This window comes from Gopherus evgoodei, chromosome 13, assembly GCF_007399415.2.
Source record: "Gopherus evgoodei ecotype Sinaloan lineage chromosome 13, rGopEvg1_v1.p, whole genome shotgun sequence".
In the NCBI taxonomy this organism is placed as follows: domain Eukaryota; kingdom Metazoa; phylum Chordata; order Testudines; family Testudinidae; genus Gopherus; species Gopherus evgoodei.
This window is the reverse complement of record NC_044334.1, coordinates 5,016,513-5,034,033: the sequence shown is the minus strand read 5'-3', so window position 1 is coordinate 5,034,033 and position 17,521 is coordinate 5,016,513. Positions and strand designations below refer to the sequence as shown.

At 45.3% G+C, this 17,521-nt stretch overlaps 1 protein-coding gene across 8 annotated transcripts in view; it reads left to right on the top strand.

Annotated features, from left to right (window-relative positions):
• RPH3A (rabphilin 3A) overlaps positions 1 to 17,521 on the top strand; it is a 119,271-nt gene that overhangs the window by 31,221 nt on the left and 70,529 nt on the right. For 7 of the 8 annotated variants that reach the window (XM_030583240.1, XM_030583241.1, XM_030583234.1 and 4 more), the window contains exons 2-3: positions 3,792 to 3,887; positions 5,753 to 5,764. In XM_030583240.1, coding sequence (XP_030439100.1) covers positions 3,811 to 3,887; positions 5,753 to 5,764 — 89 coding nt within the window. In that variant the 5' untranslated portion in view covers positions 3,792 to 3,810. The remainder of the gene's footprint in view (positions 1 to 3,791; positions 3,888 to 5,752; positions 5,765 to 17,521) is intronic. The other variant, XM_030583239.1, reaches the window with a different exon arrangement.

Below are 17,521 nucleotides of genomic sequence, written 5' to 3'. Positions count from 1 at the left end.
CACTGACTTGGGCTCTGCAGGAGAGTCTCCTTTCTGCTGCAGTCAGGAAAAGGCAATTCAAATGCAAGAGCTGGAAGCTATGCAGGCATCAGCTACTGTATGATGAACACAGTCAAGGAAACTGTGATCCTAGCAGATCACCCTATGACAGCAGCACCAGCAGCTCTATCAGCCAGCCCTGAAGGGAAGAGAGGCAGGAAAGGAAAAAAGGGTCAGATGTGAAATGTCTGGAATCATAAAACTTTTTGGGGATTCATGCTCTCAGGGTTGAGATTTGAGGGCCTGTATTCCTGTTGACTGTGGGGAGCTTTTAATGAAAAAGAAGAATTCATATCTGTTCTGGAGTCTTGTGGTCTCACTAAAACTGCAGCAAAATGAACACTTTTGGAGATGTCTCACTTATTTTATTTCCCAAACTACTGACTTTAAGGGAAATCTAACTTCTCTCCTGGTAAATAGGTAAGAGAGTCTAGTGCAGCTGTAACTCCAGTGACCCTTATTCTCAAACTGTGTTGCTATTGTCTTTTGATGACCGTGTGTGGGAAAACACAGCACCAAACTTTCACCAGTGGTGGTGGCAATAAATATTTGTCATGGTAGCAGGTGCAGATCCCAATTGGGATTGATGCCCTGTTGTGTTAGGTGCTATACGACACAGAAAGAGACACTCCTTGTTTTCATATCTGTGTATCTGTCTAATCCATTGTGCACCAATCACCCTGATATCGAGATGTCCTATATTCTCCATAGGGCAGATGGAGTGTCCTTTTAACTCTTTTTTTTTAGCTGATTGGTTGTGACAAAGGAATAGAATTAAGAATTGCAATTAATGTCCTTTCACTGGAGCTGCTGCTGCTGTGACCTTTTTTTTAGAAAACTGTAATTGCTCGAGGAAAGGTGGGTTGGTGCCTTCACATTGCTGGTCTCTGGAAATCTGACAGCTCCCTGATTAACAGCTGAGAGCAAAAGAGGCCCTAAATATCCTCTCTCTCTCCCACTCCCATGTGCCCATTGTTCTGTAGTTCCTTAATATTATCTCCCTAGTTGCTTGCATGTATCAAACCAAACAGAAGAAATCATCTGTATAGGGAGAACCTGCTGAGTTGAATTCTCACCCATGCCAGCAAACTAAGACTGGTGGTGTTCTGACTACTATATTTTGTGTTGTATGTTTAAATAAAAAAAAAAAAAAAAAAAAAAAGCTCCTCGGGTTGGCATTATCCCCTGAAGAGTCAGAATGAACTGAGAAATTCTGGGATGATTTATTCAGTGGTGGTTGATCCCTGCAGCTTCGTAGCAGCTGAGATTTCTCCAGCCATGTTTACTTGTGTTGTTTTAGGACAGAGTTGGGCTTTATGTGCACACACAAAACATATTTGGATGTTAGCAGGATTTCCTAAATGTGTTTGGTGTCACACTGTCTACCTGCATACTTTGTTGTCCTTTACTTGCTTTATGGAGTATCAGTCAGTATTCAAACAGGGCAAGTGTAGATTCTAGCATTTTTATTTTCATCCTTCATGGGCCAGATCTTCTTGTGCAGCTGAAATAAAAAGAAAGATTTGTTTTTCCCATGGTCCGTTCCAGAGGAGTGGAAATACCGCGAACGGACCAGCTTTTATGTTATGCCAGTTCTATAATTTGCTCCAAAAAGGGAAAAAGGAGTCCTATGGAAATCATGAACACAAATGCCAAGTTGTCTCTTGTATGCAGTGTTGTGGTAGCCGTGTCAGTCCTAGGATATTAGAGAGACCAAGTTTTTTATATTCTTGTGCACCAGAGTACGTCACTACCATTTGGGTCACCTCTGTGCTTCCTGCCACTGCTTTTGTTTGCTTGCACTTTTTTGGTACATTTGCTGTATCCCATGCTTGGTCTCCCACCCCACTGGGTGTGGTGCTGTTTGATATTTCGATACTTCCAACTTGCAGGGCCAGTGAATACAGCTATGACTGGGGTTTCATGATGCAGTGAATCAGAGTGCTCCAAAGCTGCTCAGAACTCTGTACGCTAAAGTGCAGCCTCCACTTCAGATTTTCCTTTCCAAAATTTACAGCAGTTTCCCTTGCAGTGAACCACTCGGACGTGTGACCACCTGGCGCCGTGTTGTTCAATAGCTAGTTATTGTGAAAAGCGATGCAGTGGCCCAACATGAAGGCAGTTTTGGCTTTGATAACAGTGACTGCTACAGCCCTACCTATTGATAAATCTGTTTGATTGAATCTTTCTGTTTTGGGTGTTTGCCCAGTGCTTATGCAATAGGTAGGAAGACCTTCCTTGGTACCTATTTTTTGTTCCTTTTTCGAGAACCAGACCATTTTGGGATTCATGCTGATTTGGCTTAATAAAAACTTCACAGTGGACCAGATCTACAGTGCGTGAAAATTGGCGTAGATCCGGTGAACTCAACAGTCTGACTTGATTTCCGCCAGCTCTGTATATGGCTTTGTAGTTGTGCATAGTGGTGTACCAGTAGCTCGTCAGGGTGTTCATTTAAAACCCCTAACGTGCCGTAGTTTAAAAAGAAAAGATGAATGGGAAGAGAAAATCTGATGGTCCCAGATCATTACCTGAGTATATGGTAGATTACATCACGTTATTCTCCTCATACGTGACTTGCTTTGGCAGGACTGGCAAGCAGGTCTCTGCTCAAGGAAAGAGGAAACAAATGTTCAACTTGTGCTAACTCCTAGTTGTAAAGGACGACTGTCTGGATGTTTTTCATTTTAACTTTTTTTTTTTTGACAAAAAATGCCATTTTCATCAAAACTGAAACTTTTAGAAAAATATATTTTTTTGACATTTTCTTTACCAGAACACTTCATTTCATTTTGTTTTTCTAATGTCAAAACAAGCCATCTCAACACTTTCAGAACAGTGGGTTTGGTTTTTCATTTTGAAATTGAAATAATTTTTTATATTAAAAAAATAGCAAGAAGTTTTGAACAGGTTGAAATTGGAATGAGACGTTTTGATTTTATCAAAATGTTTTGATAGTCTCAAAATTATTTATTTTTATTTTTGAATTTCATTTCACAGGAAATTTCAGTTTCTTTTGCTTCCTTTCCACTTCAGAATGGAGAAATTCAGAATTACGGAATTTCTCATGAAATGGAAAAATCCAGTTCTCGCCTGTGTCTAGTGCAAAGTAGAATCATTAATGGGAGCTGGACATGCCGTTCCTCACACACAATTATGAACACTTCTGTTGCCCGGAAATGCTACCCCAGTCTAGAGCGTAGTGTTGGACTGTGGTTGAAACTGATGTTTCATCTCTTCCCCCTTCCTTTAACTTAGAACAAACTTAGCCAAAAATATTTTAACCAATTCCCCTCCTCATCTATTTTTTTAAAATTAGAAACTCTTAAATTTTCCATCTCATGAGTGACTGCACAGCCAAGGTGTAAACTATCATCTGAAGCCTAAACTGTGCAAAGTGAATTCTCATGGTGTTGTTACAGAGGCCATTTAGAATGGGAATCATCCTGTGTGAACAAGATCTCCAGCCATTATTTTCAGATTTATGGAAGAATTGGCATTGCTGGGTTCATTTCCATATGGCTCTGCATTACATTTTTATATGCCAAAGTGAGATTTATTGTGGATTAGAGTGTCAGAAAATGCATCAGCAATATCTAAATGTTCAGTGGGAAAACACCCTTTTTTTTATTTTTATTTTTTTAAAAAGACTCCCCTGTATGCATTTCCTGTAGCTTCTCTTAACTTGGCTGAGGAAGATGATCCTATATTTTATCTTACTGGTGACTTGCAAACTCTGTTTATTTTTCCAGATAGCCTCAAGAGTCAGCCATGACAGACACGATGTTTGGCAACAGTACCGATCGGTGGATGTGTCCAAATAACAGGCCGATGTCCCTCAGAGCCAAGTAAGGGAATTTTTGTTTTGTCAATCTAGAATTGTTTGTGGCTAAAAAACACATTGCTACAAAAATGTATTTGACATTTATATACAAAATTGGATTAATCAATGTAGATTCTACTCTGTTACACCAATGTAAATCCCAAGTAACTCCACCTGTGTCAGTCCAGATTCCTATATTGTGTCTATCACCTTGGTGTCAATACTTTTTGAAATGGGTGATGTTATTCTGGGTTTACCATTGCAGTTGAGATAGGAAGCTGACTCTGTGGCCTTGACCATGCTGAATTGTCTGTGAAAATCTCCTCCTAGTTCTATCGATGGAGGAAGCACTAATGTAGACTGGATGCTGGTGCTTGTGCAAGCATGTCTCCTAATTTGTCTGCTCAGAACAGGAGTACCTCATGTGGTGGTTAAAATGCCTGTGCCTGGTCTGCATTGGCACTTTTACCCCTGTCAGCACTGACGGAGCTGTGTGGATCACAACAATGGTATTTTCAACAAATCCTCACACTTCAAGCATACCCTGTGTGTGTCTGGTGAACACGGGATTTAGATGCATCCAAACAGGTCTTGTGCTAGTGAATCCCATTTTTGTTACCAGACCTTAATAAATAAATAAAAATAACAATCAAGCCAGTCAATTTGCTCTGGAATTAAATCCAAATAGTTTAAATGAATGGATGTGTGATGTATCCCTTATACATATATCAGAGATTTGTTTTTATTTTCTAATGTTGAGACATCATAGACATTCGCAGAGCTCGCTGTATTCTGTAGCGAGTTGATCAGAAATTAAATTGTTTGCTGATCAAATCTCAGAGCCGTGTAAGTGACATTGTTCTACATACCTGATCTCTCACTCCCTCAGAAAAGGGAGCCATCTCTATTTATAAAAGAAAAAGGTAAACTGGTGTTAATTATATCTTCCCCAAGCTAGGAGATCACATGAAACGTTTATTTCCAAGAAAGACTTGGACCTGTTAGCCAGGTTGATTTGCAACTTCTAACCTTCAGCATTTTTTTTTTAAGTGTGGCGGGGGTGACGGGGGCAGGAGGGGCTGGAGAGAGTTTATAATGGAAACACTGATTTGTATTAACCTACTGCGTTGGGAAAGTGAGCCTCGAAGATCAGTGTGAATGACTTGAGTAATTTCTAGGACAGCATGTCATGCTAATTGTTTATGGAATGTTTATGCAGTCAAAATAATTGACTATTGCAAGGATGGAAAGATTTGTTGAGAGAAAACAGAAGTTAACGGTTGATAAGACTTGATGACAGGAGATGGGACCATGGCTACACAGAAGCTGGATTTAAAGGTCCCCAGAGCTTTGGAGTATTTCGATTTCAGAGCTTGTTCAGAACCATACAGAGTTAAGGCCCTCTTGCATAGATTAGTGTTGGTGTTTGGAGTTGGGTCTGCATTTTCCTAAATTTAGGCCTCTTGGGCCCAGGATTTTACTTGGGACCTCCCTCTTTAGCAGTTACGACCTGTCCCTGTTCCTTCCCTCTCTGTGTTTGCTGCCATTGCTAAGGGCCATGGCCATCATGTTCCAGTGCCTGAGATGCATTTGCCATTTCCTGTGCAGCGGGGTCTTTGGGGGAAAGAGAGGAGACCGTGTAGCCTCTCCTGTATGTGTGTGCGCAGGCCCCAGATGACTCACGCCTGCTCTCATACTTGGGCTCAGCAGCCTGCTTCTCTGCATCGGGTTCTGGAGGAGTAATGGGAACAGTCTCGAGAGAGCGACAAACTGTCAGTTAGAATCACGGATGAAACAAGAAATGCTGTTACTGCTGCTAGAATGAGTTGTTGTCATAGTTTTTCTCACCTAATTTTTATTCCCTCTCTTTTTTTGTATGCCTTCCTGCAGTGAAAAGGAACAGTAAGTATCCTGCTTGCTTCTTGATCTGTTGTATTTTGCTTGCACCCAGAGGCATTTTTATGGGCTTCAAAGGAAAGGCAAGATGTCATTACAAATAACAGCTTTTAAAAAAGTCATATATTTTAAGCAACTTCAGGGAATTTTTCAAAAGCTCCACAGCATCCCCAAATGTCTCTGCTTCGTCCCCTCACGCAGTAGTGCAATGCAACTGTATTGGGCATACGTACAAGCTGTAACATGTACATCTTGCATGCCAAGGCACTTTACAAATCTAAGAGCTAATTAATAACTGCATTAAATAGCACAGGTAGAGAAAAACGAACTTGCAGAGGCCAGGGAGAAAAAGAGAGGTCTTCATCTGAGATTTGAAGAGAGGTGACAGGCCAGATCCCTGGCTGGTGTGTATCCGTGTGGCTCCCCAGAAGTAAACAGACTTGACTGCCATTGATTTCTATCGGCTGAAGACCTAGCCGGCAGAGTTGAGAGAGATACAGGGAAGCTGTTCCAGATGGTGGGAGCTACAGAGGAGACTGGTTTTGCAGCCCCAATGGCAAACTTGCATGGCTGGCTGGAGGATGAGTGAAGAGAATTGCTTAAGCAAATTTTTAGTCTTTTTTTTTTTTTATTTTCTATCTTCGTCTGTATGAAAAATGATCTTGGCTGCTTGGCATTTGCGGTGAGATGTGCTGAACCTTCTGAACTGGAGGGGATCCAGATTTATTCCCCTTCACACACAATCTTGTAGTGTTTCCTGAGAGAGCACTCATCTGAGGGGAATCTCTGGCCAGCATTTCTGACCTAGTGGACTTGTGAAACTGAAAGAGCCCACCTCTCCTTTCACCTCTGTGTAAGTCAGGAGCAGCTCCATTAACGCCAGTGTAGATACCCTTGCTCTACACTGGTAGGAGATCTGGATCAGAACCATTCTCTCTTAAAACACCCGAGTCACTGCAAAAGTGCAAACACACCTAACTCAAATGCATTGAATTAGCTAGGATTCCACTTGTATAAATGAGCCTCTGTGATGCCCTTAGGACAGAGAGAGACAGAAATGAAACGCCCTGTGAGTGGGTTATTATTGATTTAAAACAATTTGCCCTGCAGACTGTGGAGTTGAAGTTAATACCAGGGGCCGGACTGAAGATGCTTGTGCCAATGCAGCGGTGCTCACCCTTTGGGCGGGATGGGGGCAGGCTGCCTCGGAGGAAGCGCTGTAAATGAATGACTGATGTGGCTCACGCAGTCAAGCCTGGTGCACAATAATTTGACAGTGAACCCCCTGCTTAATCCTGTGGTGTTGGTTGGAGAAATATCAGCGGAGTCACTGTTGCATTTGCAGGGGAACTGCAGTAGGAGCAGCCTCCAAGACATTTTTGCCACTGTATTGTCTCCCTGTTCCTATTGCTTTTCTCCTGTAAGATCTGAAGTAAAGCCCATCAAAGTCAGTGGAAAGATTCTCGTTGAATACAGTGGGCTTTGAATCAGTCCCTAACTAATTACAAGCCATAATCTACTGCGGGGTAAGTTACCCTTTGTAATAACCTTCCACATTGATATCTGGGGTCAATACGCCTTAGAACTTCTAAAAACAAGGCCCCTTCTCCTCCACGTTAGTGCAACGCTAAATTGCTGCTCAATCTGCCATTAGTCAGATCTTGCTTTACTTTAACGCAGGACCCAGCCAAGGCAGTTGGACAACGAAATAGAATGAAACGAACAGCAGACATTTACTTGTTATATCTGTGTAATGCACAGGATTCTACAGCCCATACATGAGAATAGGGAACATAGTGTCCAATTCACATGTTGCAAGCAGTAGTAAGAACAATTTGTGCTGTGTAGACACGCAGTATTTCGCTCCCTGGCATGCTGTCTTTCTTTGGAGCGCCAGCTGCTGCTGTGTAGGGAGCATGAAATAATAGAAACGATTCCTGCTTGAAGCTGTTATGTTGCAGTCATCTATATATATGAATTGGTTCAGTTCAGTAGGTGTGTATCTGAAACACAAATTGTAAATCACTGTTGCCTAATCTCCTTAATGGCATGTTGACAAATACCTGTTTAAGAGAATTTCATATCCATGTCGAGAAAGTTACGAAGAAATCAGACATTTGAAATCCAGCACCGTTCATCCGGAAAGAGAAACATCATTCTTATCCCTCAAAAAGGACCTGGCTGCTTCAAACACTGTCTGTTACACTTTTTCATAGTCGCTAAACCATTCAGATGCAACTGCTAATTTACCAACCTTGTACCACGCTTTGTGGGGAGTGGCTGAAGACCCATTAGGATGGAGCTAAAAATAAAATCAGCCCTTGGCTCTAGAAATGAAATCTTTCCTGCCCTGTGGTTAAATTAAACGTTGCTCGTGACTTTCACACGGATACAGTCCCTAAGCAGTTATTGAATTAAAGCACACAATACACGAATAGCCGCTTTGGGATTGCTGGGTGCTGGCATGCACCGGAAGGTTTTACTCATAGAGAATCTAGGGACAATCTCATTTAAGATTGTAAACGAATGCTTGTTTTTGCTTAGTCCTTTGCAGCCTACAAGTTGTGAGAACCTTGTTCCAGATACTGGTCTCAAAAACTTTGGGTCTCCTTGCTTCTCCTTTCACTAACACTGGTGGTAAACCAGGAGCAACTCTGTGAAGGAGAATGGAGCAGCTCCGGTGTGAGAGAAGAATGAGGACTCCTCTGGTTCCCTTTCCTCCCCTGGCTCTGTCCTCTCTCTCAAATGCACGGCAGGAGGAACTAGACCTACATCTCCACCAACAAAGCTCTTCCTGAGAGGCTGTAGAATTACAGGGCTCGCCTCCCTCTATGCCCCCAGAAGCAACCACTGAAGTCTGACAGGCAATGCCCCTTAGAGGTCCTTAATCTAAGGGAAACAAGCCCTTGTGCAAGCTTTCCCTTGTAAACCCCCAAGAGAGCCTTCCTTCTCAAGGCTAGGATGAAATACACCTGGCCCAGCTTTGTGTCTTCTGCGTTATGGAACTGCAGATGTTAGTAGAGAACCTGCCTAAAGGAGCTGCGAGGGTCGAGATTGTGCAGCATGTAAGTCATGGCAGTATTTAGCTAGACAACAGCCAGCCAAACAAAATTATTGTAAGGACCCAGGGACTAGAGCCCATGTCTGCATAGTCTAGGGGAGTTGATATTCCCACTGCACCCCCAGGACGTCATGCAGAGACTCAGCCAGGGAGCACTGTTAAGAGTAGGTGCCACAGGAAGTGCCGCCTATGAGACCCAGAGTGACAGTACCCTGTGACCTTCTGATTGGCCAAGTGCCCCTACATAAGCCCAGTGGTTGGCCTGGGAAGTTTTCTGGGGAACCACACAGATTAAATGCCCGATTTCACCTCATCTCTTGATCTCCTGGGTCTTGTTTATGGGACCTGACCTTGCGATGCCTCCAGCTCCTGCCTAGTGATTCCTGTCCCTGATGACCAGACCTCAGTCCAGCTGTGACTGCTAGGCCAGACCGCCGAAGCCACAATCCCTTACAATTGTAGGGGAAGTTACCTGGAGATACTCTGAACTACTTGGTTAAGACGGGCTTGCCTATGGAAGGACTCTTAATGGACATTTTCCAGTGTTCCAGATTGTAAAGTTTCTGATGAAGCCATTGTTTTCTGTTGGTGTGCTGGAGGAACCTTTGACTTGGAGACTTAACCTACATGCAGCCTTTGACTACTTGAAATGGTTCTATTTTCCTAACCTTGACATGGCAAATTCTCATAGGCAGCTACTATGTTGTTCATGGCTAGGATTCTGGATGCTCAGAAACTCAGGTTTTTTTGTTTTTCTGTTTTTTTGCATGTGCAGGTCAGGAAGTTGGCTATCCAGCTCCCACATTTGGGTGCCAGAATTACCCTTTTTGTGTAAAAATGAGTCCTCGGTACCCCATAGCAAGGCACAGGCCTGAGCCCAAACCCAGGATCTGAATCCCTGTAATTTTGTAGTTTGACTCAAGCTCTTCCCAAAGTTGGAGTGGGGAGGGTGTCGATATTGGAGTGTGCAAAATTTTGTGCCCCGCCCTTTCTCCAGGGGCCGCTCCCGCTCTCTCCACCCCTCCCCATTGCTCACTTCCCCCCCCCCAGCTGCACTCATTTTCACTGGGCTGGAGCAGGGGGATGGGGTTGGGGTGGGGGGTAAAGGTTCCAGCTGGGGATGTGGGCTCTAGGGTGGGGCTGTGGATGAGGGATTTGGGGTGCAGGAAGGGGCTTGGAGCAGGGGTTTGGAGTGCAGGATGGGGCTTCAGGCTGAGGGGTGCAGCTGGGGGTTTGAAGTATGGGAGGGGGCTCTGGGCTGGGGCAGGGGGTTGGGGTGCAGGAGGGGGTGTGGGCTGAGGGGTTTGGGGTGCAAGAGGGAGCTCTGGACTGGGGCAGGGAGAGGGGGTGCAGGCTCTGGGAGGGGATTGAGGTGCAGGCTCTGGATGGCGCAAACTTCAGGTGGCTCCTGGAAGCGGCAGTATGTCCCTCCAGGTGGCTGTTTGGTTTGTGGTACGTGCTGCCCTTGCCCGCAGATGCTGAACTTGCAGCTCCCATTGGCCACGGCTTCCAGCTGCAGAGCAGGAGATCAGGGTGGGGGCAACACGTGGAGTCTCTTGGCCCCTCTGCCGTAGGGCCACCTGAAGGGACATATCGCCTCTTCTGGGAGCCGCATGGAGCCAGGGCAGGCATGGAGCCTGCCTTAGCCCCCTGCGCCACTGACTGGACTTTTAACGGCCTGGTCAGCAGTGCTGACTGGAGCAGCCAGAGTCCCATTCCGGTCAAAAACCAGACGCCTGGCAACGCTAGCTGTAGCAAGAAGTAAGAGTTACTGTACCATTCTTTTTTCCTGGCAAGCCGTTGGTATTCTCAAGGGCAGTCAGTTTGTGTTTATTTTCCTCTGCCAATGGCATTTGTAAATTCCATAGCTTTATCCTGTCGTTCCAGATGTAAGGAGGTTAGCGTGCCTTGATTTGCCAGATACTTCAGCAGCACGTGTGCAGAGTTTGTGTAATTGACGTCCCTGCCTCCACTCCCCTCCACCAATACCTTTCTTTCAGGATTCGTGAGTGCATAATCTGATATGTTTCTCATAGGGGCTTTAGCTATTCTGCTGAATAGTGCAGAAGGAGAAAAATGTGTTCTGAGGACCACAGGATTGAAACCCCCCCCCCGAGTCTTAGAAACTATGGTTAGACTCCATCACGGGGCCTTTGTTGGGAGTTCTGTTTTATTAATGAAGAAGTTCAGTGGAATATTTAGTGCATCAGTGAAGAGTGCATAAAATAAAGACTAAAAAAGAAGCTGCGTTCTGTATTGATTGGAAAAGAAATGCTCAGCAGAACTTGGCAGCTAATGCAACACCAGTATTCTTATGTGTTGGTCTCACAAACGGAGAGGACGTGGCAGCTCAGCAAGATTTATGGAAATAGTTGCTGATGAACTGCAAAATGTCTATCATGGCTTTGCTTCTGGGCTGGACTAGGAAGAGTGTGTTACTGTGTTTTTCTTGCATTATAAATTCATAGAAGTCTGTCTCCCCCACTCTCCCCTTATGCACCATACAGAATGTCGGTCGCTGCTCATTCTGCCTCTGTTGGCATGGAGGGTGTGAGCAATTTGTATTGCTGCTGCAGCTACCTCACAGTCTGCTCTGGGTTGTCATCGCCCTAGACTGCAGGCAGCTCAGCTGAGCAATCCTGCTGCTCTTGCCTTCCGTAATTGAATGGGACAGGGAGAGTTATTTGAAATCTTAAGGCTGAGACAAGGGGCTTGGTTGGATGCTGTGGCTGTGTGATAAGAGACATTAACCATTTTGTGGAGATTTGCACCAGTGAGACCCTGCTGACAGGGTCCGGAAGGAGCAGGAAATCTAGAAGGTTCTGCTCTTGGTTACCAAAGAGATGAGTGGAGCCCAAATTCTGGCTCTGAATTCCTCCAAATGTTGACATGATCTGGCCCTTCTTTGTAATGTATTGAACCTTCCCCGTGATCCAGATCCCCTTGGAATTTGGGGCTGTTCAGATCCGGATCCAAACATCAAAGCTTGGGTCCGTCTCTACAGGAAACTTACCAACTCCCATCGCAGTGGAAAAATAAATCGCTTCCAATACATGGCTGTTAGCCACAGTGCTCTGGGCTCTATGCAGGCCAGCTGGCTGCAGGGTGGAGTCCGAGGCACTGCTTTTTTGACCTATAGAGCCCTATGGGTGTCTACACTGCAGCTAAACACCTATGGCTGGCCTGGGTCAGCTGACTCGGACTTGAGGGGCTGTAAAAGTTGTATGTAAATGTTCAGCCTTGGGCTGGACCCTGTGTACTGGGACCTCACAATGGGGAGAGTCCCAGAAACTGGGCTGCAGCCTGATTCCAAATGTCTCCATGGAAATTTTTAGCCCTGCAGCCTGAGTCAGCTGACCCGGGCCAGCCACGGCCATGCAGCGGGTCCTTTATTTCAGGGTAGATGTACCCTTAGCAGCTTGGGGCCTGTCTGCCTGAGAAGATGGCCTTTTTCTGTGCTCTGCCACCATAGGAAGAGCCAGCCAAATTATTTTGTTTTTATGGAATAGTTTTCCATTAGAAAATGCTGGTTAGTCAAAATCAAAATGTTTTGCAGGAATGTGTTAATTTCTACCGGAAGAAGTCTAAATGAACTGTTACACCTTTCTCATTTCAGTCATGTTTCATTTTGTTTGGATTTTTACATTCTAAACTAATAATTGTGTAATGCTCTGACATTATCGGAATGAAACTTTTGACCTTATCAAAGGTCAAATCCCAAACGCGAGGTGTTTTGGGAATTTTTGTTCCACTGGAAATGTCAAAAATTTCAGTTTTTTTGTTCCGATTCATCTTGGAAAGAATCGAAAATGTCAGAACTTCCCGTGGAACAGAAGTTCTGGGGTGCGGCCAACCCTAGCTGTAGCCATGGTCAGTAGAAGTGCTTGAGCAGAGTCCCAGCGGTCTAATGGGGAGGAAGCAGCTGTCAAAGTATTGTCTTTAAGAGCCTCTGAATGTGGGATTCGCCTCTTGCCCCTTGAATTGAAATAGCCCGCGGCTGTTGCCTTCCACAGTGTGCTGCAAAGTGCATCTCTTTCCCTAGGGCTGTGGAGAAGGAGGGGTGCATTGATGGTTGCTGTTTGAGTGCTTTTGGGATGTTTAATCGATTTCAGTTTTGCTTGTGCTGCAGTGATGGCAAAAGCATTTGCAGTCCTGGCTAGGTGCTCTCTGTTCTCCATGTCCCATATAAACTGCTCCTGGGGGAATTATGTGCCACTGCGCTGCTCAGAATTCATGTCCCCTGCAGATTTCTTTGCTTCCCCACAGAAAAATGACTTTCTGACAGAGAAGCTGCAAGAGCAGTCACACCCCACTCCCTAGCTATGCAGGTACATCATTTCAGGCATCTGGAGCAGCCATCGGAGAGGTAAATCACTGCAGGGACACCCCAGCCAGTGGCTCCTTCCTCTTCCCCTGCAAGGAGTGGCTGGGGCTGTGTCAGACGCTCCCCCGGCTGCAGGAAGCTCAGCATGCTCCCCTGCTTCCTGCCCCCATTGGTCCTCAGCTGTGAAGGGGAGGGGTCACTGTACGGGGAGCTGCTCCCCCATCTGCCCAACCACCATGCATCCGGACCTCCCATACTCACCCCCCCCCAAGCCTCACCCTGTACACCCAAACCCCCTAGCCCTCCATACCCGAGCACTACCCCACTGAACCTCAACCTCTGCATCTGGAGCCCCCCGCACCCAGACCCCGTGCCTCTGGATCCCCACCCCTGCACCCAGGCCATCCCCATTGAGCTTCCTGCACTGTGGTGAGCCCCACACTCCTGTACCACCCTGAGCCCCCACATCCAGACCCCCATGTCACTGACCCCTAATTAGCTACACCCAGACCCCTACCCCACCAAGCCCCACACCCCCAGCACCCCGACCCTTCTGCTGAGCCCCAACCACTTCACCTGGAAGCTCCTGCAGAGTCCCACTGCTCCTGCACCTGGAACCCCTCCCTCCAACGAGCCACTGTGCATCCAGATCTGAGCCCCTGCACACTTGGATCCTGCCTGGTTGAGCCTGGTGCAGAGGGGCAGGGCCCCAGGCTGTTTCTGGGACAGGTCCAGGCCTTGTGCTGTCTCAAATGCAGCCTCATCGCTGAGTCTGTCTCCCCTGGATCGGGGGTGGGGAGGCTGCAGCGTGGTCTCCCTGCTTTGTGCACTGCCATGCTGGAGCCTCTGCATTTACTTATTGACAAATAAAACCTGCAGAATTTTAAAATATTGTGCACAATATTTGCTATTTTTTTGGTGCAGAATTTTTAATGTGTTGGCACAGAATGCCCTCAGGTGTCATAACCCTGAATAAGTTAAGAGTAGCTAGTTTGACTGAGTGGTTTGCCAGCAGCAGCACCATGCCCTTCAGTGCAAGAACACATCAGCGACCTGTTTTCCAATGCCAGGCAGTGCAGGTGCGTTCTGTACCAAACGTGCGCTGAGCAGGCCCTGAGACTGAATTCAGCCTTGGTTATCTTGCTACCTGATGTGCACCTCCTGTTGATTGCACTTGGGCGTTGGGGATGGGTAGTATTCGCACTGTGCTCATCAGCCTTCAAGTCTGTCCTCTCAACTGGAGGATAACGTGTAGCGTATGTCTCTAATGGGGTGTTAAAGTTCTGTAGGATCATTCAGGACATCTTATGGATTATTCACTCTCCATTAAGTGGTCGAATAGGACCATCACTTTAACTGATTAGTTGTCCGAGATACCTGAAGCAAGATGCATCCATGTGCTTACAATACATGGTTTTATACTAGGGTTTGAAATTCAGCCTAGGCAGTGGAATGTTTAATAAAATGTTGACAGATGTTTTCCTTGTAGACCTTTCCTCCCGCCCACCCCCAACACAGAGATGAATCTGTGCTTGTTTATTTTGCAAACACAGTGAAGCAGCTTGCCTAGGAAATTGCTGTGCAGAAAGGGAATATAATTGTAATCTCTCCTGATGCGATACCAGCATGTGAACTGGGAACTAACTTCTGATCTTAACCTCTCTCTTAAACATCCTCTTACTCCCATCATTAGCAATTTTAGTGGTTGATTAGCTCTTTCTGTGCAGAACAGTAACATACAGAACTAACATGGTAGTCAATAAGTTTGCAAATAGGGTGACCAGACAGCAAATGTGAAAAATCAGGATGGGGGTGGGGAGTAATTGGAGCCTATATAAGAAAAAGACCCCAAAATCGGGACTGTCCCTAAAAAATCAGGACATCTGGTCCTCCTATTTACAGACTACAATCACTTGGAAGCACTGTTTTTGTTTCAAATGGGATATTTTGAAATGTTAAGAATAACAATTAAGAAAAATCTAAACATAATGAAATGTTTTGTGTGCAGGGGTCATATCTGACAAGAGAAGGAGTCCATTGTGTTGTTGCACAGTCTAGCTGACAAATAAGGGAAAGAATATTGTATAAAATGTAACTGGATCATTTGCTTAACTTGCAATTATGGAAATAGTTTAGGAAAGGAAATTGCTTTTCTCTGTATGAAACAGGCCTCCTAAATTTTTTCCTCTTTGCAAGTGTTAATCTTTACTGGCAATAAATTACTTGTCACTACACCCCTGTTAAATTTATTTTTTGTGATCTGCAAACTGCAATAGAAGGACCTGCTAATCTAAAAATGGGATCTTCTGAAAACCCCTTTAGGTAGCGTTTGGAAGGCAAAGGTCTATTTGCATGATGTCAGCGCAGCCTGAAATAAATTCATCACGAAGAACTTATTGCAAAGCCCAGATTAAATAACTGGGGGCCTCTGAGTGTGGCACAGCTTCTGTCTATCCATGTCTTTCACAGACAAATGCCAAACCCTTATGCATTTACTTTGTGTTTCCATGGTGGGAATCGGTGTTGCCAAATCTGATTAGTCTCTCATGATTAACCCAACTCTGGCCTCTACTGTAGGTCTTTGCATGATGTTCAGGAAGCAAAATTGGGAGTGGGGAGGACACACCATCCCCACATCCATCAGTCTCCTGTAATCTAGGGGAAGGTGCTCTAAACTGCAGGCTCAGAGTTCTTGCCCCAGATCTTCTGCTGATTGCTATTTAATAGTTCTGTGCCCTTCACAACCCTAATTATTAGCTGGGGTCTCCTACTGTGACGTTGGAGGCTAATTAGCATTCACCCATTTCACAGGTAACATAACTGAGGAGTTGCACAAGCTCACATCAGGAAGAGCTGGGACAGGAACCCCTGTCTCTAACATAACAGAGACACGTTAGCGCGCAGATTGTGTAGTAGCTTTGTGTGTTGGAGTGGCCATCACTAAGAGTGGTTGCTGATTGGCTAGAGTTTGTTGGAGGCGGGATTCTGGAGCTATAAAGCTTACCCTGGCTTTGGAAGAGCCAGTTTGGCCAGGGAGCATGGGCTGAGCTGGGGCTAGTCAGATCTAGTCAGCCTGGGACTGGAGTGAGTTTGGAATAAACAAATGTATCACCAGCCTGGAAAGATTTTTGACAAAGGCTTTCTGAAACTCTGGCGGCTATTTACGTTAGCTGGGAGCTATGAAGTTGCTATGGGAATCTTTGTAACTGAAGTTATTTCCTATGGGATCTAACATTAAAAGAAGTCTACCACTTCCTCCCCTCCTCCCCCAATATGTTTAATGCTCTTGGGTCTCTTTCTGTCTCCTTCCCCTTCACGATATCGGAGTCTTCCCTCCATAGCTCTCATGCATTAGATCGCCGTGTGGGATATGGAGGAGGAAGTGTGCAACAATCCGTCACAGTGCTGCCCTCCCGTCCACGCTTGGTACAAATAACAGCAAACAGGATTCACTTTACACGTAAGCAGGGCAGCGAGTTGAATTCCACATACTCACTCCAGAGATGTTGCAAGAGTCCCATGTGCATCAGCCAAAGAGTTTTTTCTCTATTTTAAAAGCCTGTTCATTGGTGTGTGTGTGTGTGTGTGTGAGGATTTTTGTTTTAAGTTGTTCACTTTTTGTTACACAGCTGTCAGAAACAGCAGGGAAACTTGGTCTGATTTAACGTGGAACCTCACATTATAATTGGTGCTTTCAGTCTATCATTGCATCAGAAGGGTAGCCGTGTTAGTCTGGATCTGTAAAAGCAGCAAAGAATCCTGTGGCACATTATAGACTAACAGACGTTTTGGAGCATGAGCTTTCGTGGGTGAATACAGCATCTGACGAAGTGGGTATTCACCCACGAAAGCTCATGCTCCAAAACATCTATTAGTCCATAAGGTGCCACAGGATTCTTTGCTGCTTTTACAGTCTATCATTGGTGCCTTCAGTCTGTCTGGTGATGGAGAGTTAAGCGTAACGAGTTAGGCCCTTATGTGAAAATATGCATGTGCTTAATTTAAAGTCCCATTGATTTCAATGGGACTATTCAACTTGCTGAAAAGTAAGTATGTGGTAAGTGTTTGCGGAATCAGGGCATCTGTCACTAAAGGGCCAGCTTTTCAAAGGTATATAAGTGCCAAAATATGCAGGTAGATGCCTAGGGTGACTCTTCCCAAGGAATTTCAATGGGAGTTGGGTTTCTAGCTGGTTAGACGCTTTTGAACATCCCAGTAGGTGCCTAGCTGCATCTTCTGGTGCTTAGAGACCTTTGAAAATCTGACCCTAAGACCCCGATCCTTCCAGTTGTTCTGTGCGTGCAGATTCCTGTGCTGTGTGCGGAGCTCCTTGACTTGGTGCGTTAGGACCCAGCCTGCAGCTCAACAGCAGGACATG